The 25495-nt window shown below is 35.0% G+C and overlaps 1 protein-coding gene across 2 annotated transcripts in view; it reads left to right on the forward strand.

Moving 5' to 3' along the window:
• Nucleotides 1-25495, forward strand: part of TBC1D15 (TBC1 domain family member 15) — a 69772-nt gene that overhangs the window by 7590 nt on the left and 36687 nt on the right. For both annotated transcript variants that reach the window (XM_059082407.2, XM_067009757.1), the window contains exons 2-5: nt 14432-14530; nt 14984-15058; nt 19335-19473; nt 24453-24663. In XM_059082407.2, the coding sequence (XP_058938390.1) occupies nt 14432-14530; nt 14984-15058; nt 19335-19473; nt 24453-24663 (524 nt within the window). The remainder of the gene's footprint in view (nt 1-14431; nt 14531-14983; nt 15059-19334; nt 19474-24452; nt 24664-25495) is intronic.

Below are 25495 nucleotides of genomic sequence, written 5' to 3' on the forward strand. Positions count from 1 at the left end.
CAAAGTTTAAATTATTTATATGCTGAATGATTTCAAAGAAACTGAATTTTTGTAACTTTCTTGTTAAATTTAGCTTATAAAATTCACAGATCCTAAAGTTCAAGAATGTATGTTGTGTATGGTAGGTGTTGGGTTTCCAGGTTTGGACAGAGATTGAAGGCAAGAATTTTATCCCTAAGTCTAAGAGTAAATTTCAAATATTTGGGTTGAATGTTTTCATTTATCTTTAGTTTTTGAAAATATTATAATAATTATAACAAATAAAAATCGAATCCCACTTAAGTGTAGGAGCAATATAAAAAATTATCTGCTACTATATTGTGCAACTTCATTCTAACTTTTGCTAAATAAGAGGCCAGTAAGTTTATTCTAAAACATTTGCTGTGGTCCCCAGAGCACCTTTAATGAGTTATGTCCGACGTGGTTCCTTTGGAAAAAAAAAAATCTGCATTTTCTATTGCCATCAGCAAGCTGTCATTGGAAGTTTTATAAATATAATTACCTGCTTATGCATCTTAGCAAATATTTAAGAATAAAGGAGAACTTGAAGGGCCTGAGACAATTTTATTCCAAATGGAGAACTTTTTTCCTTTCTTTAGTACCTTTACACATTGTTCTTGTTTTTCCTCCCAAGAGGGTGGGGAGCAGTTTAGAATATTCTAGCTTGTGTAAAGATTTTATCCTTTTTATAACATTGCCAGATACAGACAGGCAAGGAACTTTATCTTGTTTATTTTTCTGTTCTCCATGGTGTCTGGCACATAATAAGTGCCTAATAAAAGTTTGTCGGGCTTCCCTGGTGGCGCAGTGGTTGAGAATCCGCCTGCCGATGCAGGGGACACGGGTTCGTGCCCCGGTCCAGGAAGATCCCACATGCCGCGGAGCGGCTGGGCCCGTGAGCCATGGCCGCTGAGCCTGTGCGTCCGAAGCCTGTGCTCCGCAACGGGAGAGGCCACAACAGTGAAAGGCCCGCTTACCACCAAAAAAAAAAAAAAAAAAAAAAAAAAGTTTGTCGACTCAAGTTTAGATAATTAGCTTAGCACCACCAAGTGGCAAGTGTTTGAATGTCCTTGATAGTTTTTGCTCCCTATGGACAATGAAAAACAGATAGGGTGTGATTTTTAAATTTTTTTGAGGCAGGATCAACTTCTTTTTCTTGGTTTTCTGCTTTTTTTTTTAAGTAAAATATCTTTACATAACATATTTACTTTTATACAGGGTTTTGCAGTTTTAAAAAATAGACTTTTCCTGTAAGGTTTTTTTTTTTTTTTTTTTTTTGGTGGTACGCGGGCCTCTCACTGATGTGGCCTCTCCCGTTGTGGAGCACAGGCTCCGGACGCGCAGGCTCAGCGGTCATGGCTCATAGGCCCAGCCGCTCCGCGGCATGTGGGATCTTCCTGGACCGGGGCACGAACCCGTGTCCCCTGCATCGGCAGGCGGATTCTCAACCACTGCGCCACCAGGGAAGCCCTGTAAGTTATTTTTTAATACAGCTTTATTGAGGTGCCACTTGACAAACAGTAAGTTGCACATAGCATGTATAATGTGCTAACTTTTGATGTATATATACACTGTGAACCCATCAACAGAATCAAGATAATGACATGTCTACCACTCAGAGTCTCCTCCTGATGAGTTATTGTAATCTATCACTACCTTCATCCTGTCCACAGATAAACACTGAACTGCTTTTTGTCACTATAGATTAGTTTACATTTTCTACAACTTTATATAAATGAAATTATATGGTATGTATTCTGTTTTTGGTCTGACTTTCTTCATTCAGCATAATTATTTTGAGGTTCATTCATGTTGCTGCATGTATCATTAGTTAATTCCTTTTTATTGCCACGTAGTATCCTGTCGTATGGGTATACCACGATTTGTTTATCCATTCACCCATTGATAGACATTTGGGTTTTTTCCACTTTTGGCTGTTACAAATACAGGTGTTGTGAACATTGATGTATAAGTCTTTGTATGAGTATGTGCTCTCTCTTTTCTTGGACAAATATCTAGGAGTAGAATAGCTGGATTGTAATGTTAGTTGCATGTTTAGGATTTTAAGAAATTGCCAAACTATTTTCCAAAGTAGTTGTACCATTTTACATTCCCACTGGTGGTGTATGAAAGTTCCAGCTGCTCCACATCTTTGTTAGCATTTGGCATGTTGGGGACTTCCCTGGCGGTCCAGTGGTTAAGACTCAGTGCTTCCACTGCAGGGTTGTGGGTTCAATCCCTGGTAGGGGAACTAAGATACTGTATGCCACATGGTGCCCACCCCCCACCCCCCAGAAAAAACATTTGGCACGTTTGTTTTTAAAATTAATAGATGGCTTCAATTTGCAGTTCCCTAATGACTTATGATGTTGAGCATCTTTTCATGTGATTTTATGTTATCCCTATACTTTCTTTGGTGAGGTGTCTGTTCAAACCTTTTGCCTACTTTATTTTATTGAATAAATTGTTTTCTTCATTTTCTTGTCACTGAGTTTTGAGAGTTCTTTTTATCTTCTGGATACAAATCCTTTATGACATATACAGTATGATTTGCTAGTATATTTTCTCTGCCTGAGCCTAAATTCACTTAGTTTTAGTAGCTTTTTGGTAGATTCCAATGGCTTTTCTACATAGAAAGTCATGTCATTTGTAAATAAGTTGTTTTACTTGTTCTTTTCTAATCTAGATGCCATTTATTTCTTCTTTTTTGTAGTGTCTGAAACCTCAAGTAAAGTGTTGAATAGAAGTGGTAAGGGTGGACATACTTACTTTGTTCCTGATCTTAGGAGAAAGCATTCAGTCTTTTAAGTATATGATGTCAGCTGTACTAAGTGTTTCATAGTTGCCCTTTATTAGGCTGAAGAAGTTTCCCTTCTATGCCTAATTTGCTGAGAGTGTTTGTCTGAAATAGATGTTGGATTTTGTTGAATGCTTTTTCTGCATCTTCTGAGATGATGTATATGGTTTTTCTTTTTAAAATTTTTCATTGTGGTGAATTATAGTGATTGGCTTTTTTTTTTTTTTTTTTTTTTTTTTGGCTGTACACGGGCTGCTCACTGTTGTGGCCTCCCAACTGCAGAGCACAGGCTCCGGACGCGCAGGCCCAGCAGCCATGGCTCACTGGCCCAACCGCTCCGTGGCATGTGGGATCCTCCCAGACCAGGGCACGAACCTGCATCCCCTGCATCGGCAGGCGGACTCTCAACCACTGCGCCACCAGGGAAGCCCAGTGATTGACTTTTTAATATTAAACCAACCCTAAGAGTAAACCCCACTTGGTCATGAAGTATTTTCCTTTTTACATATTGTTGGATTCAATTTTTATTTAAAATTTTTGTACCTAAGTTCATGTGAGATATTGGTCTATAGTTTTATTTTCTTGTTTTTGTCTGATTTTAGTGTCAGGGTAGTGCTGGGATCCTAGAATGAGTTGGGAAGTATTCCTCCCCTTCATATTCCTGAGTTTGTATAGGATTGGTATTACTTCTTTCTTAAATATTTGGCAGAGCTTACTAGTAAAAACATTTGGGCCTGGAATTTTCTTTGTGGGAAGGTTTTTAACTAAAAATTCAGGGAATTCCCTGGCGGCCCAGTGGTTACGACAATGTGCTCTCACAGCCAAGGGCTCAGGTTTGGTCCCTGGTCGTGGAACTAAAATCCCACAAAACCTCGCGGTGTGGCCAAAAAAAAAGTGCAGCAGAAACTAACACAACGTTGTAAATCAACTATACGCCAGTAAAAATTAATTTTAAAAATTGAATTTCCTTAATTTATACTGGGCTACTCAGGTTCTCTTTTTCATCTGTGAGTGTTGGTAGCTGTCTTTCTTAAGGAATTTATTTGTTTTGTCTAAGTTGTCAATTTTTTAAAATAAACTTATGTATGTATGTATGGCTGCGTTGGGTCTTTGTTGCTGCGTGAGCTTTCTCTAGTTGCAGCGAGCAGCGGTTCCTCTTGTTGTGGTGCACGGGCTTCTCCTTGAGGTGGCTTCTCTTGTTGTGGAGCACGGTCTCTAGGCGTGCTGGCTTCAGTAGTTGTGGCTTCTGGGCTCAGTAGTTGTGGCTTGCGGGCTCTAGAGCACAGGCTCAGTAGTTGTGGTGCACAGGCTTAGTTACTCCGTGGCATGTGGGATCTTCCCGGACCAGGGCTCAAACCCGTGTCCCCTGCATTGGCAGGCGGATTCTTAACCACTGTGCCACCAAGGAAGTCCGAAGTTGTCAGTTTTATTAGTCTAAATTGTTCATAAATTTTCTTAGTATCTTTTTTACTTGTGTACATTTGTAATGATGTTAAAGTTCTAATTCCTAATATTGGTAATTTGTGTCTCTTATTTTTTCCTCATCTGTCTGGCTAGAGTTTTACCGTGTTATTCTCAAAGAACTAGCTTTCAGTTTCATTGAGCTCTTCTCCCCTCCCCCATTTTTCTTTTTTCTATTTTATTGATTTCTACTCTGCTTTTTCTTTCTGCTTACTTTGGGTTTAATTTGCATTTCTTTTTCTAGTTTCTTAAGGTAGATGCTCAGGTCATTAATTTGAGGCCTTTTTTCTTTTCTAATAAAGGCATGTAATGCTATGTTTCCCAGTAAGCACTGTTTTAGTGGCCCTACACAGATTTTAATACGATGTGTTTGCATTCTTATTGAGTTCAAATACGTTCTAATTTTCCTTTGATTTCTTCTTGACCCTTGGGTTATTTATAAATGTTATTAATTTCCAGATATGTGAGAATGTTCCAAAGATATTTCTAGTACAGATTTATAACTTACTTTCACAGAATATACTTGAATTCTTTTAAGTTTATTGAGATTTGTTTTATGGCCCAATTTTTGATCTGTCTTGGTAAATGTTTTGTGTACATTTGAAAGAATGTGTATTCTGCTGTTGTTGGGTGGAATGTTTCGAGTGTAAATTAGGTCCAGTTGGTTGATGGTGTTATCAAGTCTTCTGTGTTATTACTGATTTTATGTCTATTGTTTAATCAGTTATTGAGAGAGGGGTTTGAAATCTCTGACTGTAATTGTGGACTTGTTTATTTTTTCATGCAGTTCTATCACTTTATGCTTCATGTGTTTTGAAGGTCTGGTATTAGGTGCATAAACATGTAGGATTGTTAGGTCATCTTGAGGCACTGACCATTTTATCACTATGAAAATATCTTTCTACCTGGTAATATTTCTTTGCTCTGAAATTTATTTTTGTCTGATATTAATATAGCCATTTTAGCTTCTGATTAGTGTTGGCATATCTTTTCATCTTTTAATTTTTAACCTATTTGTGTCTTTATATTTAAAATACTTTTCTTGTAGGTAGCATAGATTTGGGGCTTTTCTATTCAGTCTGATAATCTCTTTTTAGTTGGAGTCTTTAGGTGATTTATATTTAATGTGATTACTGATATGGTTAAGTTTAAGTCTGTCATCTTGCTGTTTGCTTTTTATTTGTCCCATCTCTCCTTTGTTCCATTTTCTTTTTCTGTCTTCTTTGTGATTAGTCAAGTAGTTTTCATTATTCTGTGTTTATTTTTTATTTCCTTTGTTGACTAATTCACTATAACTCTGCTATTTCAGTGATTGCTTTAGGGCTTACAGAGTACATCTTTAGCTTATGACATTTACATTCAAGAGTTGTTATACTACTTTACATAAGGTATAAGAACCTAGAACAAACAGTATATTGTCACTTCTCCTGGCTTTTGTGCTATTGTTGTTATTTTACTTTTGCATATATTACAAACCCCACAAAAAACATGTATTCATTTATCTGCTTGTTTATGCTTTAAAGAAGGGGATTTGGTTAACAAGAAAAATATATTTATCCACATAGTTACTGTTTTCGGTGGCATTCATTTCTGTATGTAGATCCAGATTTCCTTCTAGTGTAATTTATTCTGCCTGAAAGACTTACTTTAACATTTTTTGTAGTGTATGTCTGATAGTAATGAATTTTTTTAGCTTTTATATGTCTAAAAAAGTCTGTATTTTACTTTCTTTTTTGAATATATTTTCTCTGGGTATAGAATTGTAGGTGAACAGTACTTTTGTTTTGTTTTGTTTTCATTTTTTTAAAGATGTTGCTCCAAAGAGGAAGGAGGAAACTTTGGGAGGTGATGAATATGTTTGTGGCTTGATGGTGATAGTTTCATGAGTGTATACTTATTCTCAACTTATCAAGTTATATATATTAAATATGTATAGCTTCTTATATGTCAATCATACCTCAATAAAGTAGAAAAAAAAGTATTGCTCCATTGTTTTCAGTCTCCATTGTTTCTAAAAAGGAATCTGCTGTTATCATTATATTTAATGTTTATTCCTCTGGCTGATTTTCAGATTTTCTGTGTATTACTGATTTTGTATAATTTGATTACAACGTGCCTGTATCTAGTTTTCTTTGTGATTCTTGCTTTCATTTTGGAGTTCATTGGTTCGTTGGTGTTTATATCTATGGGTTTATAGTATTAATCAAATTTGGAAAAACTTCTGCAATTATTTTTTCAAAAAAGATTTTTTTTTCTGTTTCTTTTTTCCATCAACTCTTTCAGGTACTTCAGTTATACATATACTAGACCACTTGAAATTTCCTTGCAGCCTATTGATGCTTTGTTAAATTTTTTTCTCAGTCCCTTTCCCCCCTTTTTGTATTTTGTTTTATATAGTTTTTATTGCTGTAACTTCAAGTTGATTATTCCTCTGCAATGTCTAATCTGTCATTATCCAATTCAGTGTATTTCATCTCAGACATTGTAGTTTTCATCTCTAGAAGTTCAATTTGGATCTTTTTTATGTTTTTGATGTCTTCTCTTAGCAAGTTCTAACTTTTCTATAGTGTCCTGAACATATGGAATTCAGTTATAGTAATGTGTTAATGTCTTTCTCTATTAATTTTATTATTTGTATCATTTTGGGTCATATTTAATGGGGTGATTTTCCTCCTCATTATGAGTCATATTTTTCTGATTGTTAGGATGTCTGTTAGGTATTGTTTTTGTTTTTGTTTTTAAGCCAGATGTCAGATATTGTGAATTTTATCTTTTTAGGTGCTAGATATTTCTGTATTCCTATAAAATGTTCTTGAGTTTTATCCTATAAGGCACTTATGTGGAAACAATTTACTTTTGGGTCTTGCTTTTAAACTTTGTTAGATGGGATCAACACAGCATTTATTTATTTATTTATGTTTTGTTTTGATTGTCATATAGTTGATTTACAAAGTTGTATTAGTTTCTGGTGTACAACAAAGTGATTCAGTTAATATATATATATATATACATATATGTATTTTTTTCACATTCTTTTCCATTATGGTTTATTACAAATATTGAATATAGTTCCCTGTGCTCTGCAGTAGGACCTTGTTTATCAGCACAGCATTTGATGTGAAACTAATTTTGCCCCACTGCTGAGGTAAGACGGTTCTGAGTACTCTACCTAGTGCTCTGTGAATTATGAGGTTTCCCACACCGATGGGAACAGTGCTGTGTGAGCTGCAGATTGTTTCTTCTAATAATTTCAGGTGGTTTTCCTCTGGCCTTAAGTAGATTACTGATGCACATGCATTGATCAGTACTCTGCTGAATACTCGGGGATCTCTGCAGATCTCTTGAGTTCTATCTGTATACTTTTCTCTGTCTGGTACTCTGTCTTGGCCTTGCCCAGTTCCCAGCTCTGTGTCCTCAACTGAGGGAGACCACTGGGCATCTTCTGGGTTTTCTCTCTTTTGTCATAGCAGGGAACTCTCAAGACAATAAGCTAGGGCAATAGTATGATTTACCTCATCTGTTTCCTTTCACTCAGCAGTCACCGTCCTTCATTACCTGATGAAAACCGTTGTTTCATAGATTTGGCCCTTTTTTTTCCTTGTGGGAGAGTAAATCCAGTCTCTTGTTACTCTATCTTGGCTGGAAGCGTTAGCTGTTACAGGGTTTTTTTCCGCTTTTTTTTTTTTTTTCCCCCTTGGCCCCACTGTGCTGTGCTGGATCTTAGTTCCCTGACTAGAGATGGAACCTGTGTCCCCTGCAGTGGAAGCACAGAGTCTTAACCACTGGACCGCCAGGGAAGTCCCTTTTCCTCTGTTTTTGGTGGGATTCTTGGCTGGAAGTGTAAGCTGTTACAGGGTTTTTTTCCTCTCCAGTTTTGGTGGGATTCATACCTATCTCTTATATGCATCTCCCCCCCCCCCCTTCAAGATCAGGCTGACTGTTTTACTTTGTTCCAAATTTGTTCCCTTTGTTTGTTACAAAATTTGAGATGGTCTTTTTTCTTCCAGAGTTTTTGTTAATAAATACTTCTTTCTCATTGGTCTGTATTCTCTTCTGTACCTTCTGAGTGGTGACAGTTAGCAAGACATTCAAGAATTTTATTAAATGCTAAGTATTTAGAGAATTCCAATAGACATTTGGGTAGCTGAAGGTAATCATCACATTTATAGAACGGGTAATACCAGTTTGTAATTTATATTAAAGTTTCTTTTTTCCCTGTTCCATTGGTAGTCTCTACAACAATAGCATTCCTTCCCCTGTCCCTGCCACCACCCCGCCCCCCACCAATTTTGGGGGGTGGTGGCAGAGACACTTAGTAATAGGTTGTGCTTTTCCCTCAAATCTTCTACTTGATCTATCCTTCTTCTCTTTCTTCTCCTCAAGACCTGTCCTTCCATTGTTGAATTCATGTCATGATTTGCATCTGACAGTATCCCTCTGTTATCCTTGAGATATGGTTTAAATTCTGTTTAAAACTTCACATTTTGTTTATCACCAGTAATTTTTAGCATTTTGGTTGTGAAACAAAACTTATATACAGAAAATCACACTTACATAACTTAATGCCTCATGAGGCAAACGTCCTTGTAACCACCATGGTGGTCAAGAAATAGACCTTTGCAGGTACCCCTCTTCCCCTAAGTAACTATTATCCTAACTTTTATAGTACTTACTTTCTTGCATTTCTTTATTACTATTAGCATTTTTTTAAACACTGCTATCCTGTTTTTTTTTTTGACCTCCTTCTCTGTCCTCCACTTAGTATTACTAGGTACTTCTTTCAGTTTTGTTTTTCTCAGTCAGTTGCACCTTTGTCTTTCATGGTATTTGATATCTTCTTTTTCTTTGAATCAAGTTTGCATTTAAATTCCTTGTATCAAACGCAATACTTCTTGATTTCAAAAGATTGGACATACAGGAATCATCAAAAAAAAAACCCAAATCCTGATTTTTGACAACAACTGTATATCCTGTTGTGTACAATTTTCATACTGAGCTTTCTCTGCCATATGAACAGGAAGATAAAATGAAAACACCATTTTTGTTTCCATTAGAGATATATGCTCCAGATGTGTTTTTGCCATGTAATTTGTTCCCTTGTAAAGTATCACAAATTAATAAGTTGTTAGGGTTGGAGAATTTGGCATAGACTTTTAGTAATATCTCGGGTATATATGCTAGAGAATTGTTTAAACTTTTATTTTTACATTTAGTGCCTTTGTATCCCTAAGGTAACAATCATGGGAAGTCTTCACTGCCTATACATTGTCTTGCTGTTGCGGATGTTTGGTGCTGATAACTCACAGAGTCTGGATTGTTTGCAAAAGGAGTCTCAAGCAAGTTGTACATCTCTAGTAGTGCAGACTTTCATTTCAGTCTTTTTCTTCTCATAGCTTTCCATTTGCCAGCTTCCTGACATTAGTTTTCATTGCCCTTGACCGCCTTGGAATATAATTTTTTTCTTGTCTTTCTGACTTACATATTATTTTCCTGTTATACCTATGAACTCTTCGTCTCCCCTCAAATCTTAGGTAGTGGAAAGAAAGAGGCATTACTGATGCCCTTTCTTTAAACCTTTCCTGTAGCACGGAGGACCTACTCATGTAGCTAATTGGTGACTGCTTTAGATTGGAATATGAGCACGTAGGATACTGGAACAATGTTGTCAGTTCCACATATGCTAAGCCTTAAGTTGATGGCCTTTTACATTATGTACTGTTTGGACAAATAAAACTTATCAGAGCAGACCTGAGTCTGAACCCCAAAGTAATGGGAGAACCTTGATCAAATCACTTAACTTCCTTGCATTTTTTCCCTCAGTTACAAAGTGGGAATGATATCACATATCTAATTGAGTTGTGAGGATCAAATGTGATAATGTAGAAATGCTTTGTAGAGTAACACATTATAGAAATATTACATGGCCAGTAATAGCATTTGAACCTTTCTTTTTATTTTGCATTAGAGATTATGAACAAAACCAGAGTAAGGAAATTAGAAGCCTGTTTTACTGAAAGTATTATCTTAGATGAAATTCCTGATATCATAATTGTTCCCTGTAGCAAAATAATTTTTCATTTCAAACAAGCTTGGAGATAGCTTTTCAAGTATTGATCGTTACCACTGATAAATGTAAGAAGCAGAATGTCCTATGGAAGAATGGTACTCCTTAGGAATCAATTCACTGTAGAGTTTAATGAAGAAATATTATCTTCCTGCTATTGTTATAAGATCAATTTTTTTTTTTTTGGCCTGTGGGAATAGGGATCGAACCTGGGCCCTGGCAGTGTAAGTGTGGAGTCCTAACCACTGGGCTGCCAAGGAATTTCCTGAGATCAAATTTTTAATTGGACTTCTGTTTCTATATTTTGAGCTGTTTCAAGTAGTTGATATGATTGTATTTTATTATATACACGTATCCACAGACTGTGGTGATGAACATATATATGCTATGAATAAAAAAACAAGTAAAATCATTCCCTGTAATGTTAAAATGAATTATTCAAACCAAGATGCTATAAAAGGGACTAAGCTTTTTCTGTGGAATGATTAGGAGTTCAGATGGGGGAGAAATTAAGGATTTTTGTTGAAAGGCCAGATTGTTAGTTAGCTGCTGTATTGATTTATAAATTAAAGGCATTTAAAAATTGTTTTTAGGGAATTCCCTGGTGGTCCAGTGGTTAGGACGTCTCGCTTTCACTGCCGAGGGCCTGGGTTCAGTCCCCAGTTGGGGAACTGAGATCCTGCAAGCTGCGTGGTACAGCCTAAAAAAAAATAATAATTGTTTTTAGTCCTTGAAGCAACATTATTTTGTACATCTAAGCAATTTCAGAGACCACTTTCCTCTAGGGAAGCCATGTAGAATTTTTCTGGTACTTTCTTGAGACAGTTGAGATTTAATGGGTGAAGATGCCAGGAAATATGAAATCCACTCCTTCCTTTGATGTAAAGTCACTGAACAGGTCTGTGTCTCAGTTTATTTTTCTGTAAAATGGACATAGAGGTAATGAGATCTATTCTGACTCATTCAGTTTGGCTGTGAGGATTTAATGAGATCAGAGTGCTTTGAAAACAAAGTGCAATTCAGTTAAAACTTATTATTATTTTATATATGAAATAAATTATGTACTAATGCAGCTAGTGTGTGTGTGTGTGTGTGTGTGTGTGTACCTGTGCGCCTTTAAGTCTTATAAGACTTCATAAGGTTTAGTAGCACATGAAGGTAAATTTACAGATTTTATTCCTTCTGCAGAATTAATTTGTATTTAGCGTGTAATATCTCAAGTTTGTAATATTGTAAGAACGTGTAATATCACGCTTTTCAAATCAAAAAGCTGAACATGACCGCTTTCTAAAGACAGTATTTCTAAAGTCTGGGTTTGGGATTGTGAAATTTGGGGCATGTAATTTGTCCCTCAAAAAGTGCTAAAAAGTTAAGAACACAGAACGTGAGATGAGTGCAGTTTTGACTTTTCGTGAGGTACCTGGTACTTTAATACTTCTTAAGATATTTTCCCACCTAAATTACTTCGGAAACTCAACTTTTTCTTAAATGAAAAATAGAATAAGGAAACACTTCACTAACATATGTATGGAGAAGGAAGAGCTGTTTAATGTGCTTCAGTTACGTGAAGTGTTTCATTTTCTTTAGGGTTCATTTATTTCATAAAGGCTCCGAAATCTCTTTAGTATTAATAGTACCACAGAATCTTAGATTGTACTATTAATGATACCAAGCTTTTCTTGGCAAATGAGTGTCCCTTTTTCAGCTATAGAGCTCTTGATTGTTCTCATAGCTGAGTATTAGGTGAAAATATGCTAAAGTGAAGTTTCTGGATATCTTTTGTCAAAAAAGCTTGAGATTTTAAGAGATTTTTTTTTCCCATAGCCTTTTCATACTTCTATTTTGTGGCCCCTGTTTTATACATTGATAAATGAAAGTCCAGAAAGGTTATAATTTATACTTCTGGAATTCCCTCTTTTTACTTTACTCATTTAAGTTAATTTTTAATTACTGAAGCAATATATAACTATATATTTGTACTTTGAAATTTTCAAATAAGTTCAGCATTAACATAGAAAGTTACAGTTCCTCTTTCAACCTTTCCCCATCCCATTATCTTTTGCAGAAGTAACCTTTGTTAACATTAAAGTGTGTCCTTCCAGAGCTTGTTCTCTGTATTTTACACAGATATAGAGAAACTTTTAACAGTATAAATGTCATCATATTATGTATAATTGGAAGGTTTTTCCATGTATGTCTGTCTGTTTAATCTACCTCTTAACTTCGGAATAGTATTCTCCATAGAATGAATATTGCAGAATATGTTTTATAATTTTCCTCTTTGTGGTCATTTAGATTCATACCTTCCTTTTCCTCCTTTCCTACTCTACCACCCACCATGTTATAAGTAATACTATTGTGAATATTCTTATGCATATCTTTGTGCACATGAGTGAATAAATCTGATTTTTCATTTCTATACAAACAGTATAGAATTGTTTTCTCACTACTCCCCAACTCAGACTGTCCCCAGTCTTTGCCTTCTGTTTAATGCCAGTCTTTTAACAACTATTTCATTGAAGGCCATCTTGGGTTTTCGAGATCAAAACTTCTCTGGTGATCTTGATTATTGGAAGGACTCATTCTTGACATGATGTAAGTCTATATCACAAGTGATTAACATAACAGGAGAGGCAGTAAGAGTAATGTGGGAACTTTGTAGTGCAGTGGCTAAGAGAACAGTTCTCTGGTGTCAGACTGCCTGGGTTTCAAACTCCACACCACCCCTTACCATTTGTATCATCAACCTTAGGCAAGTTATTTAACTTCTCTTTCAGTTTTCTTGTTCACATAGATGGGCTCCTCATCCTAATGATGTAGTTACAATGATATAGTTACAGAACCTATGGTCTCGGGTTATTGTAAGGATTAAGCTATAACATGGAATTCTTAGTGCATAAGTGTTCCACAGATGTCAACTGGGGGGCGATAGTGATGGCCTGTGTTGCTTGTCCTGTGTTCTTGGTCCCCATGCTATTTTGAATAGAGATGTGATTGTATTAATAAAAGGTTTACATAAATAGAAAGTACACTGTATTCCAAACTTAACTTATGTCAAAATTAAATAAGTTTGTAATATCTGGAAGTGACTATTTTATTTCCCTTTTACTTATTTTCATAGTGAAAAAAATTTTTTAGTAGTTTGAAATTGGTCACAGGAGTAGAATCATTTTTTTTAATGTTTATTATATATGTTACAAATATTTCTTCCCAATTTGTTCCATATATATATATATATTTTTTGTTGTTGTTGTTGTTTTATCCTTTGACTGCACCACACAGCTTGTGGGATCCTAGTTCCCCAACCAGGGATTGAACCTGCGCCCCCTGCGTTGGCAGCGTTGAGTCTTAACCACTGGACACCAAGGAAGCCCCCTAGAATCTTAATATGTAACATTATGCCTTTAGAACATAAGGCTTAACTTTATAAACGTTTCAGTTTACTCAGGAATTTACTTAAGTCTCCCCTGTATTCCCATAGGACATTGTTCAGGGACCATGTCTTAGTCATATTCTTATACCTACAGTCTTACATGCTTTTACATATAGAAGCACTCAGTGTTTGTGAGCTTGAACTAGTTTAAACTAGTTTTTCCAAGAAGTCCTCATCATTACTTTTTAATATTCCCATCTTATTTTCTATGCCAGTGTGCTACAAAAGCACACCAAAATAAACTTATGTGCTGTTATGAAATAGTTAGAAATCATTAATTTTTCATTATATTTCATCTGTTCTTATTTTTTGATATTTTCAGTTTGAACCCAATACTTTGCTTAATGTTTGTTAAAAATATATGTTAAGTGGAATTTGCATATAGGGTCACATAACAATTAGCCTGACATCTTTGTTTAAGGAGAAGATCAAGATCATGATTATCACTAAACCAAAAAACTTGCATGCATAACAAAGCCGATTTCCTTCTAGTTTATCTTTGTTTGAAGTGCTTTTAAGTCTGAGTAGTATTTTTAAGATAATACATTTTTATATGAAATAACCAGAAACTTGGTTCAGGCATTATAGGAAAACATCTCTTAATTTTTTAAAAAACAAATGTTGAAATAGTATTGAATAAAAATGGTGTTGATTAATCTTATTTTTGCCATTCCAGATTATATACGAACAGGAAGGGGTGTATATTCATTCATCTTTTGGAAAGACCAGTGACCAAGACAGCTTGATTTCAGGAATATTACGTGTTTTAGAAAAGGTATGTTTCTAGTAAATGACTTCATTTAATAATTGTTTATGTTTAAATAAAAATAATTTTTATTTAATAATTGTTTAAATAATAATTGGGGCATTATCAGCAGGCTTGAATTTCACATGTAAGACAAAATTATGTAATTGAGCAGTGGTTGTAAATTTAACAGGGAAGTGATGTTAGAAATAAAATGCTTTAGATAAGCCAGTAAAATGGTATGGAATATTTTAAAACTTAAGTAAAAGTTGCAGTAATATAATTTTTTTATAATGAAAGGCAGAGTTTAGAAATCTATACATTGTTGTCAGATAGTGGTTTACATATGATATTCCATATTTAACATGCTGATAAATTTATGGGGTTAAAAATTTCATTTTCAGTTCAGGGAATTAAGTATAGGTGACTAAAAATATAAGATATTGCTGAATAGTAAATATGGTTAATAATTTCTTTCTCTAGGATGCTGAAGTAATAGTGGACTGGAGACCATTGGATGATGCATTAGATTCTTCTAGTATTCTGTATGCTGGAAAGGTATTTAAGAAAAAAATGCATGACTGAAGGAATGCCATTTTTTTAAATTAAAGCTTTATTGAGATATAATTCATGTACCATAAAATTCACTCTTCTAAAGTGTATAACTCAGTGTTTTTAGTATATTTACAGAGTTGTGCAACCATCACCAATATCTAACTTTTGAACATTTCCATTACTTCCAGAAAAGAAACTGTACCTCTTAGCAGTCACCCCTCATTCCCACTTAAGTCCAGTCCTCTGCACCCATTAATTTACTGTCTGTCTCTGAGGATTTGTCTGTTGTGGACATTTTATCTATGGAATCATATAATATGTAGTCTTTTGTGCTGGCTTCTTTCACTTAGCGTAATGTTTTCAAGGTTCATCCATGTTATAGCACCTGTCAGTACTTTGTATCTTTTTTCCTTTTTTTCTGAATAATACTATGTTTATGGATATGTACCACATTTTGTTCATTCATCAGTTGATGGACATTTGGGTTGTTTTCATTTTTAGGCTTATGTAAATAATGCTACTCTGAACGTTCATATTCAAGTTTCTGTGTGGATACATTTTTCCTTGAAAACCCAGTAACGGAATAGTTGGATTAACTTATGTTTAACATTTGTATCATGTGTTGACTTCTCACTATGGAAGGTAGAGATTTAGCTCTGTCTTATATCTAATTCACCTTGAAACTATGGCCCAGTTGTCCACATTTCTTCTCAAAATATTTAATCACATAGATGATCTTCCAGTGTCATCTTCTTAGAGACGTTTCTTCCAGAGCTTCTTACAAGTTCCTTCTGAACTGGTTGCTCTTTTGGCTTGCTGTGCAGCAATTATCCTGGGGATTCTTTTTGCCTCTTTCCCATATTTTACTCCCCATTTCCTGTATCCTCTGCTATCTTATATTTTGGTTTACTCCCTAGTTTTGGTGCACCTCCAGTGCTTCCTGAGAAAAAGGGTATATGAGAGCAAAAACATTTCTGTTTTCAGGCTTTTCTATCCTTATTCTGAATTGATAGCTGGCTAGCATAGAATTACGGTTTGAAAATAAATTTCCCCTCGTATTTTTGAAAGTTATTGTCTCAGGTTTGACTAATTTCCTTTATTGATGTTAAGTCTGCTACATTCTAAGTCCTGATCCTTGCTATAGTTTTTTTCCTCTTTAGAAGCTTTTAGAATTGCCTTTTTGTTTCTAGTGTTCTAGATGTTCTGGAAATGTGCCCTTGTGGTCTTTTTTATCCACTGTGTTGGGTGCTTGATAGGCTTTTTTTTAATGTGAAAACTTGTGTCCTTTAGTTTTTAGGAAATTTCTTGAATTATTTTAGTGATGATTTCTTCTTCGTCTCCATTTTCTATTTTCTTTCTTTCTGGAACTCTACATGCTTTGGACTGGTCCTGTAATATTTTAATACTTTACTATTTTCTAATTCTTTGTGTATGTGTGTATTATTTTCTAGGAAATTTCTTCAGTTTTATCTTCCAGTTCTTCTATTGCCTTTTTCTTTTTTTTTCTTTTCTTTTTTTTTTTTTTTTTTTGCGGTACGCAGGCCCCTCACTGTTGTGGCCTCTCCCGCTGCGGAGCACGGGCTCCGGATGCGCAGGCTCAGTGGCCATGGCTCATGGACCCAGCGGCTCCGTGGCATGTGGGATCCTCCTGGACCCGGGGCACGAACCTGTGTCCCCTGCATCGGCAGGCAGACTCTCAACCACTGCGCCACCGGGGAAGCCCAATTGCCTTTTTCATTTTTGCTGTTTTTTAGATTTCTAATACATTTTGTTGTGTGTCCCCTTTCCCCCCTTTTAAAAAATAGCATCCTGTTCTTCATGAATATACTATTCTTCCTTATTTCTGAGGAGTTGAAGGATAGTTTTTTAGATGTTTTCATCTCTGTATATAGTCCACCTCCTCTAATTGACCTTTTTTTTTTCCTATTTCATTTGGACTTTAATGTAAACACTTGCCTTTGACATTTGGTGATCTTTGTATTGTGGTGCTCATGTTTAACAGCAAACACAAAAAACTGATTATACTCTCTCTATGTATGGGTAGGTTTGTTAATAGTTGGGACTCAGGGTGACTTGGCTAGGCTGTTTCCTTGGGGGAATCCCCGATACTGAAACCTGGGTCTTTATTCATGGACTAGTCATTTGTCAGAGAAGAATCTACAGATTCCTGCCTGGAGAGGGCAAGCTGGATTCTACTGTTCTGGGAACTGAGTGGAGGAAGAGAGCTGGGAGTCTTGCCAACTTATTATATAGATGAACTTTCAGTTAATTCTCCTGTTTTCAGTGTATTATCTCTTTGCTCAGTGTCTCTGGTTTCTCCTAATCCACAGATAATCTGTTTTACCTGTTCCAATGAATAAACCTTCAGTCTTACAGACTTTTGTTAGTAGTCCTGTTTTCAGCTTAACCTTTATCCTGGTTTCCAGAAGTACCTGATTTACTAGTTCCAAGCCTTTGTGTGGGGTGGGGTTCTGTAAATGCTGCTTTGCTTTCCCTACTATTGATGGGAAAGTTGGTAGTGATGGTGGTTAAGGGTTACATTTTTTTAAATTGGGCAAACGAGGAGGGTTCCCTGAGAAATGACATCAGAGGAAGGACTTGGAGGAAAAATCACTCCACTTTATAATTTCATTCATTCAGTTTTTCCCCCTATGCTTCAGTCTGTTTCTATTTCTTATTAATTTCTTTTGTTTATAATATATTCCTGTTCCTATAAATCTTCCTTTTTCCATTTTTAAAAACAATTACACTAGCAATACACGAATACATTCTTGTTGTAAAAATTCAAATAATAGAAAGTTGAAGTCCTCCTTGACTAGAACCCTGTCCCTAATCTGTCCCTGTTTAATGTATATCTTTCCAGACTTTTATCGGTACACATTTCGTATCATATCTATCTATCCATCCATCCATCCATTCATCCCTGGTTTCCTCTAGTGTGTTTCTGATTACATATGTTCCATGTAGTTGTTATACTGCATACATTGTTTCTTAACTTTGTTTTATTTACTATTATATATTGAACATATATACACATGAACAGATATCAGTCTTTAAACTTCTGCCTAGCATTTTATTGGCTACCCGCTAGTTTATTTACTTATTCCTTCATTGATGGATGATAAGATATATTCAGCTTTTCACTTTTACAAACAATTTTGTGATGAAAATTCTTGTATCTGCCTCTTTGTATACATGTGTATTTCTCTAAAGTAGATGAGAAGAGAGTTATTGTGGTGAAAGACATGCATAGTTTGAATTTTAATAAATATGACTCAATTGTATATTTGAGTCAGTAACTAATTAGCACTGTCATCAACAGTGTGTGAGATACAGCATTTCCTCACACTGTCTTCCATATTTTTATTTTTTAATTGAATGGGCCAGAAAAATTTAAATTCATCTTTACTTGCTTTTCGTGGATTGTTTCTGAAGTTGGACATCTTCCTTTGTTTGTCACTTCATAATTCTTCTTTGATTTGCTTGTTCATACCATTTCCTTATTTTTCTCTTTTGATGTTTGTTGATTTCTCAATAAATTGGTAGGAATTGTTTTTGTATTCTGGATATTTTTCTGTCATCTTCCGTATGTTTTGGAAACATTTTCACACAGTTTTGCTTATCTTTAACTTATGTATGGTATCTTTTGTTGAATAGAAGTTAAACTTTTCGATTTAGTCAGATTATTAACATAGCATTTTAGACTTTTGGTTTTATTCTCTTTTAAAATAGAAAGTTCTTTAGAACTGAATATGTAGATATGGTATTTGCAGCTTTTAGCTAATTTTGATTAAGAGACATGTGCGACCAATGGTGGTTTAAATAAGTAACCACCATTGGGTATGTTCCTCAAATAACCAGAAGCCTGGAGGTTCAGAGCTATTTGCAGTGTTTGGTTTTTTAAAATTTTTTAATTTTTTTATGATTATGAGGTGGCTATTATGTTTTTAGGCAGCATAGCTGCATCAAAAGCAGGAAATAGGGAAAAAGGGATGAAGCTTTTATTAGGAAAGCAAAAGCATTTCCAAGGCCCTACTGTTGACTTATGCTTCTATTTCATTGGCAACCCTAACTGCAGGAGAATCTGGAGAAGGTTTTCTTGTCTTTTTGGTCAGCTGAGCAAGGGAGAAAAGGATAGGAGATAGTGTTCAGCTTTCCCACCAGTGATCTCTGCCACAACCTACAAACTTAATTTATATAGAAGCTGAGAGGATATTATTGATTGAAATGAAATTCTAGTCTTAGTCCCTAAATATTTTATATGTTATAACTATTTTAGGACTCCAGTTCAGTCGTGGAATGGACCCAGGCCCCAAAAGAAAGAGCTCATCGAGGATTGGAACATCTGAACAGTTATGAAGCAGAGTGGGACATGGTTAATACAATTTCATTTAAAAAGAAACCACATACCAATGGAGGTATGAATTAAATCGTTTGAAATCTTAAACTGATTTGCTACTATATAATATAAACAAAAGTGCAAAGAATATTCTTTAATGTTTCTTAGAAGGATGAGTTGGTGCTTTGATTAATATGTATAATTCCCATTTTATTTATATTCCTTTTTCATCTTTTTGTTGCTTTGTTGGTTGTGACCTCATAAAAAGGCTTTAAAAATACTTGTTCTGTTTTGTAGTTATTAATGGCAGAAAATAGAAACACTTAAAACAATTGCTTTGGCTATCTCTCATGCACATTTTTCTTAATCCAGTAGAATTAAAAAAAAAAAAATCATGTTATTTCATCCTAAAGCACCAGGGGGAGATGAAGTATACCACTAAACCATGCCGTTCTAATTTCAGTGTTTACTGGTATCTTCACAGCTCATTGCAACTCCCCTTTGTGTATGTTCCGCGACTGTTCTCCTTTATATATACATTAAATTTATGTTTGCTGTGTGGTGACTATCTACATGTAGGTAACAAAAAAGAGCCAACCCAGCAATCTGATAGAACACATATACTACTCCAGATATGATCTAGCTAGCCCACCTGTGATGTGGCCAGCCTATTTGTGATCACTTTATTTATTTATTTATTTGTTTTTTTGCGGTACGCGGGCCTCTCACTGTTGTGGCCTCTCCCATTGCGGAGCACAGGCTCCGGATGCGCAGGCCCAGCGGCCATGGCTCACGGGCCCAGCCGCTCCGTGGCATGTGGGATCTTCCCGGACCGGGGCACGAACCCATGTCCCCTGCATCGGCAGGCTGATTCTCAACCACTGCGCCACCAGGGAAGCCCTGTGATCCTTTTAAAAAATATTAAACACTGTATAGAGTTAACATTTTTTTCTATTGATTTCTTTGTGTTTTATAACTAATAGGATATTTTATCTTTCAGTGATTTTGATCTCAGTTTAGGATTTATCCGCATTTACCAGTTTCAAAAAGTCTAGCCTAAATTGACTAGAATATGTGTTGCTACATTTATATAGCATCGTTACTAAGTAAAATTGATTTTCATGTATGGCCTGGGGAATCATTAGTTATACTTTGTACTGTATCATTTCTTGGGAACAGTGGCAATTAAGAAATAGTAAGTCACAGACTTTTGATAACAGCTCATGCATATGTCTTTTTTTTGTTGTTTTGCATTCCTATTCTAAGGAAGGTTCTTAACCAGAGCAATGCAAAAATGTTAAGGAAGGATAAAACCACAGGATTTTAGTATATTTAGCATGTGAGGGATTTTTAACTTCTTTAGACTGGATCTTCAGGATTGGTTTATGTGAATTGCTATTTTTTGTTTGCCTAATATTGTTAAATCCTTGAAAATGAAAAAGGTTACAGAAATGAGCAAAAGGAGTGAGTTTTCAAAATTTCATAAAAGAAGCATTACATGTTTGAGAAAAGCATAATCTGACAATAAAGGTCTTTTTAGATTAATGGTTTTTAACTGGCTGCACATTGAAATCACATGGGGAAGTTAAGCTTTTGAAAAAAGTACCAGTACCTGGGTTTCAACCAGCAAATTAAATCATACTCTGGAGATGGAGCCTGGGCATCCCTATTTTTCTGTGTTTTTCAAAAGCTCTCCTGGTTATGTTAGTGTGCAGAGTTGAGAACCTCTGTGTAGCTGCATAGCTTAGCAAAAAACCCACAGATCTAAATACTGCTTGTGTATTTTGGCATTGCATTATGCCTTGTAAAGAGCCTTTATTTAGTAATTATTAAAAGTTAAGGACACATTTCTTTTTCTTTCTTTTCTCCACTGTTTAAAAAATTTTATGATAGCAGTAAGAAATACATTGCATAGTATGGCCCAGTGTGCATACACATGCACATATTTAACAGAACAAGGAGTTAATGAAGTACATTTACTCTGTTTCATCTCATCCCATTCCATCCCATCTTATCCTAGACTATCTACCTCATCCAGTCATATTTCATCAAAACTCCTTCTTAAAGAAAACATATTCTAAGCTTGATATTTCAGAATTTAAAATTCTGCCATAATTTTTTACATTTTTGAAAAGCATTTTTTCAAATAAAATTATTTATTATTATAAACTTCACATTTTTTTGTGATTCACAGAGCAAAATGGGGACAAACCTTTTAAAAATTGACTATTGAAGACTTTTTAAACTTTGTATTTCTTAAGTATACTGCTAAGTCTCTGTTTTTATACATTAGATCAAATGTTTTGAAAATATATCTTCCCAGAACAGCAGACTGCCGTGATGATCTGGAAACCCATTCAGATAAAATGTCATGTCCTTGTTGTTAATTCTGTTCAAGACATATGGAGACTTACTGAATTGTTTTGTTTACTTTTTTGCTGTTATGGCCAGTTTTCCCATGTCAGTGTGTTGGAGTTATTTTTTACATATAATGGGTAACACAGTAAGTTCATCAGAACTAATTAACTTTATTTACCTTTCTTTAAGGAGAAAGAAGGAAATTTTGAGTTAACTGTTGGATTCTGTTAGTTTTCCTTTGTAACAATTTCCAGTTCTGGTTAGCTATTATTGGTAGACCAAACTGCAGATTACTTTTCTGTTGACTTGGTTAGTAGATTATTCATTTATTTAACACATCTTCGACTACCTACTGTGTGCTAGTCACTCTTCTAGGCACTGGGGATATAGCTGTGAACAGAATTACGTTCTTGTTCTCATGAAGCTTATACTCCAGAAAAGGGACTTCTGGGATTGACTTGTAATGTTTGTCTCATTGTTTATCAGAGCTTTAAGTGAGGAAATGTGTGAGGAATTTTCTTTTGTATTTAATATGTAATGTGTGTCTCTTCCATTAACAAGGGAAAAATCTGTGTAAAATTTTTACATTTGAATATGCACAGACTTCTGATATGCCTGCATATATTATTTAATATTCTTCATATGATTTTCTTGCATTACTTTGATTAAATATTTTTTGTGGAATTTAAGATAAAAAATTTTATCTGGTTTTTCATTGCTGTTTTGCTGTGAAAATATTTTTGGTCTTTGCAGATAATCTGGTAGTATGTATCCTTTCTAGGTAGTCCAGGTGCATTCACACTTAAGTGATTCATAAAATGTTGGAATTCTAGAATTGTTCTCACTTTGATATTAGTTTGTAATGGTGTTATGAGCTCTATAATATAAATTGCAGTGAAACATGATGTGTCATAAAGTGAGCACGTGGTACTTAATCTGGTACCAGCCTTAGATATGAATTCACCATCTGAACCGGTGGAAGTAGGCAGGGCACTGCATAGATAAGTTACTTAGCCTTTCTGGACTTTATTTCAAATGATAACTTATTAGTGTCCGTGAAAGAGTAATGGTTTTTGCATTCCTTGCAGGTAGAGGTTTCTGTAAGCTGTAGATTTCTTTGTCAGTTTAGGAGATTTTGTTGGAGGTGATGGAGCTGTAGTGTTCTGACTATATAGGAAGGTGACATACATGCAGGTCAGTACTGACTGATCTACCCTTTGAGTAAGTTCTATAAGCAGATATTATCTATGCAGTTTATCTTTGTGGAATTGATAGTGTTGGGATGGAATTAATAAAGATTTTCAATAACAGGATAGTATGACACTTCTTAGGAAATAACATTAGAGAGAAGGTTTTTTAAAATTTCAGAGACATGACATGCCTAAGTCTGTGTTGAAATGTTCAAGTAAAATAACACTTTTAGATTAGAAATTAAATATAAGTATTAGATAACTTTTTTCCCTTGTTCTTTAAATTTTTATTTAAATAGATAATCTTTACATTGCTTGTTATCAATTGCAATATTATTCACAAACCTAGGATTTTAAGCTTCTGTAAACAGCCTACACACAGTAGGAAATGCTTTATTTTACATAGCTATAGTTTGGTTTGAACTGAGGTCTTAATTTAGTAGAAGGTTGATTTAGCAGGAAGATTGAATGTATTCATTCTCTTTGAAGCATTCACAACTTAGTTACCTTTTCATCCTCAATTCCCCACTGTTCTTTGGGTTTTTGCAAATGTCTGTCTGTGTATACTCACTCTAATATTACTTTTTTTTTTAAATTAATTTTTATTGGAGTATAGTTGCTTTACCAGTGTTGTGTTAGTTTCTACTGTATAGCAAAGTGAATCGGCTATACATATACATATGTCCCCTTTTTTTTTGGATTTCTTTCCCATTTAGGTCACCACAGAGCACTGAGTAGAGTTCCCTGAGCTATACAGTAGGTTCTCGTTAGTTATCTATTTTATACATAGTATCAATAGTGCATATATGTCAATCCCAATCTCCCAGTTCATCCCACACACACTCCTTTTCCCCTCTTGCTTTTTATACTGGTATACTTTCACCTTCACTCAATGTAATCTAGTAAAAATAATTCCAAAAGGAAGTGAGGAATAAAGGTTGGTTTTGTTTTTGGTTTTGTTTTTTGGTTTTAAATGACTCTCCAAGTGCATCATGCCATTTGTATTTGAGGGAAGTGGAAAAGATGAATATTTATTGAATATTTACTATATACTTGGCACTGTACTCATTAGTTGACAAGTATTATCTCTTTTAATTCTTAGAATAACATTGGGAGGTAAGTATAATTATCTCCATTTTACAGATGAAGAAACTGAGGCTCAGAGAGATTCAATTATTTGCCCCAAATCATTCAGTTAGTAAGATGGTGGTGCTGCAGTTTGAATCTGGCCTGCTTGCTTCCAAAGCCATGATCATTTTGGGGCCAAGCTGATATTTTAAATAAGGGTAGTATTTTTTTCAATTTGTATGCAGTAAGATAATTATTTTAAAAACTATTCTTTTAAGAAAATGTATGTTGCCATTTCTAATACAGGTGGAAGCCATGTAATATCAGTGCTGAAGTTGTTCCCTAGGTTCAACAAATATCTGTTAGGCAGTCATGAAGAGTGCTGTCAGTACCTTTTAAAAAGGTGAACAAAAATATTTTGCCCCACTTTCTTGTTTTTAAGATGCTCCAAGTCATAGAAATGGGAAAAGCAAATGGTCATTCCTGTTCAGTTTGACAGACCTGAAATCAATCAAGCAAAACAAAGAGGGTATGGGCTGGTCGTATTTGGTATTCTGTCTAAAGGATGACGTCGTTCTCCCTGCTCTGCACTTTCATCAAGGAGATAGCAAACTACTGATTGACTCTCTTGAAAAATATGTGGTGTTGTGTGAGTAAGTATCAAATTATTTCCTACTTATTGAAACCGGATTGTTGTGTTGGTCCCAAGGCAAACTATTTTTACTTGTCATTGGGTGTCAGTGACCTATGTGCATATTAGGACAGAAGCAGCTTTGTTTTTTCTGGAATATTGACTACTTTGGATGAGTGACTGAATAAAAATTTGCCATTTTAGTCATTTGGAACTGCAACTTACCGCCTTATTACTGTTTTAAAGAAAAGAATGGTTCAGTATTTTAATACACATTCAAATAAATGATGATACATCAATTTATGGATTATATGTTTTCCAATTTTATCTTTTATTATGTAGTTTCTGTTAAACATAGAGTTTCATTTGTAATGTTACAAATTTAAGTCAGGCAAATCTAAATAAAATTATTGTTAAGTGTGGAAGTTAGGGCTTTCTCACTTTCCAGAAATCTTCTGTCTTCCATTTATTTACCCATGTGCATTTGTACACACATACTCTTTCTCGCTTTCACTCTCAACAAATACAATTGTGGTATCTATTAAGTTCTGAGCACTGTGCTGGTTGTTTGATACTTAGTAGTGAACAAAACAGGCATGTTCTTGGATATCTGAGAGTTTATGGTCTTGTGAAGGATGCTGACCAGTAAATAGCAGTAAACTCAAGAAATAAGATGGAGGACGTACAAGGAAGGGAGGAAGTGTACTTCATTCAGACTGGGGGTTGGGTAGGGGTCAGGGAAGACTTTCTGGAGGAGGTAACATCTAGGTTGAGACTTGACAAATGTGTGAACGTTAGCATGAAAGGGAAGGAGATATTTAGATGGAGAGATGTTTTAGATAGAGGGAGGTATA

The sequence above is a fragment of the Kogia breviceps genome, chromosome 12 (assembly GCF_026419965.1).
Source record: "Kogia breviceps isolate mKogBre1 chromosome 12, mKogBre1 haplotype 1, whole genome shotgun sequence".
NCBI lineage: Eukaryota > Metazoa > Chordata > Mammalia > Artiodactyla > Physeteridae > Kogia > Kogia breviceps.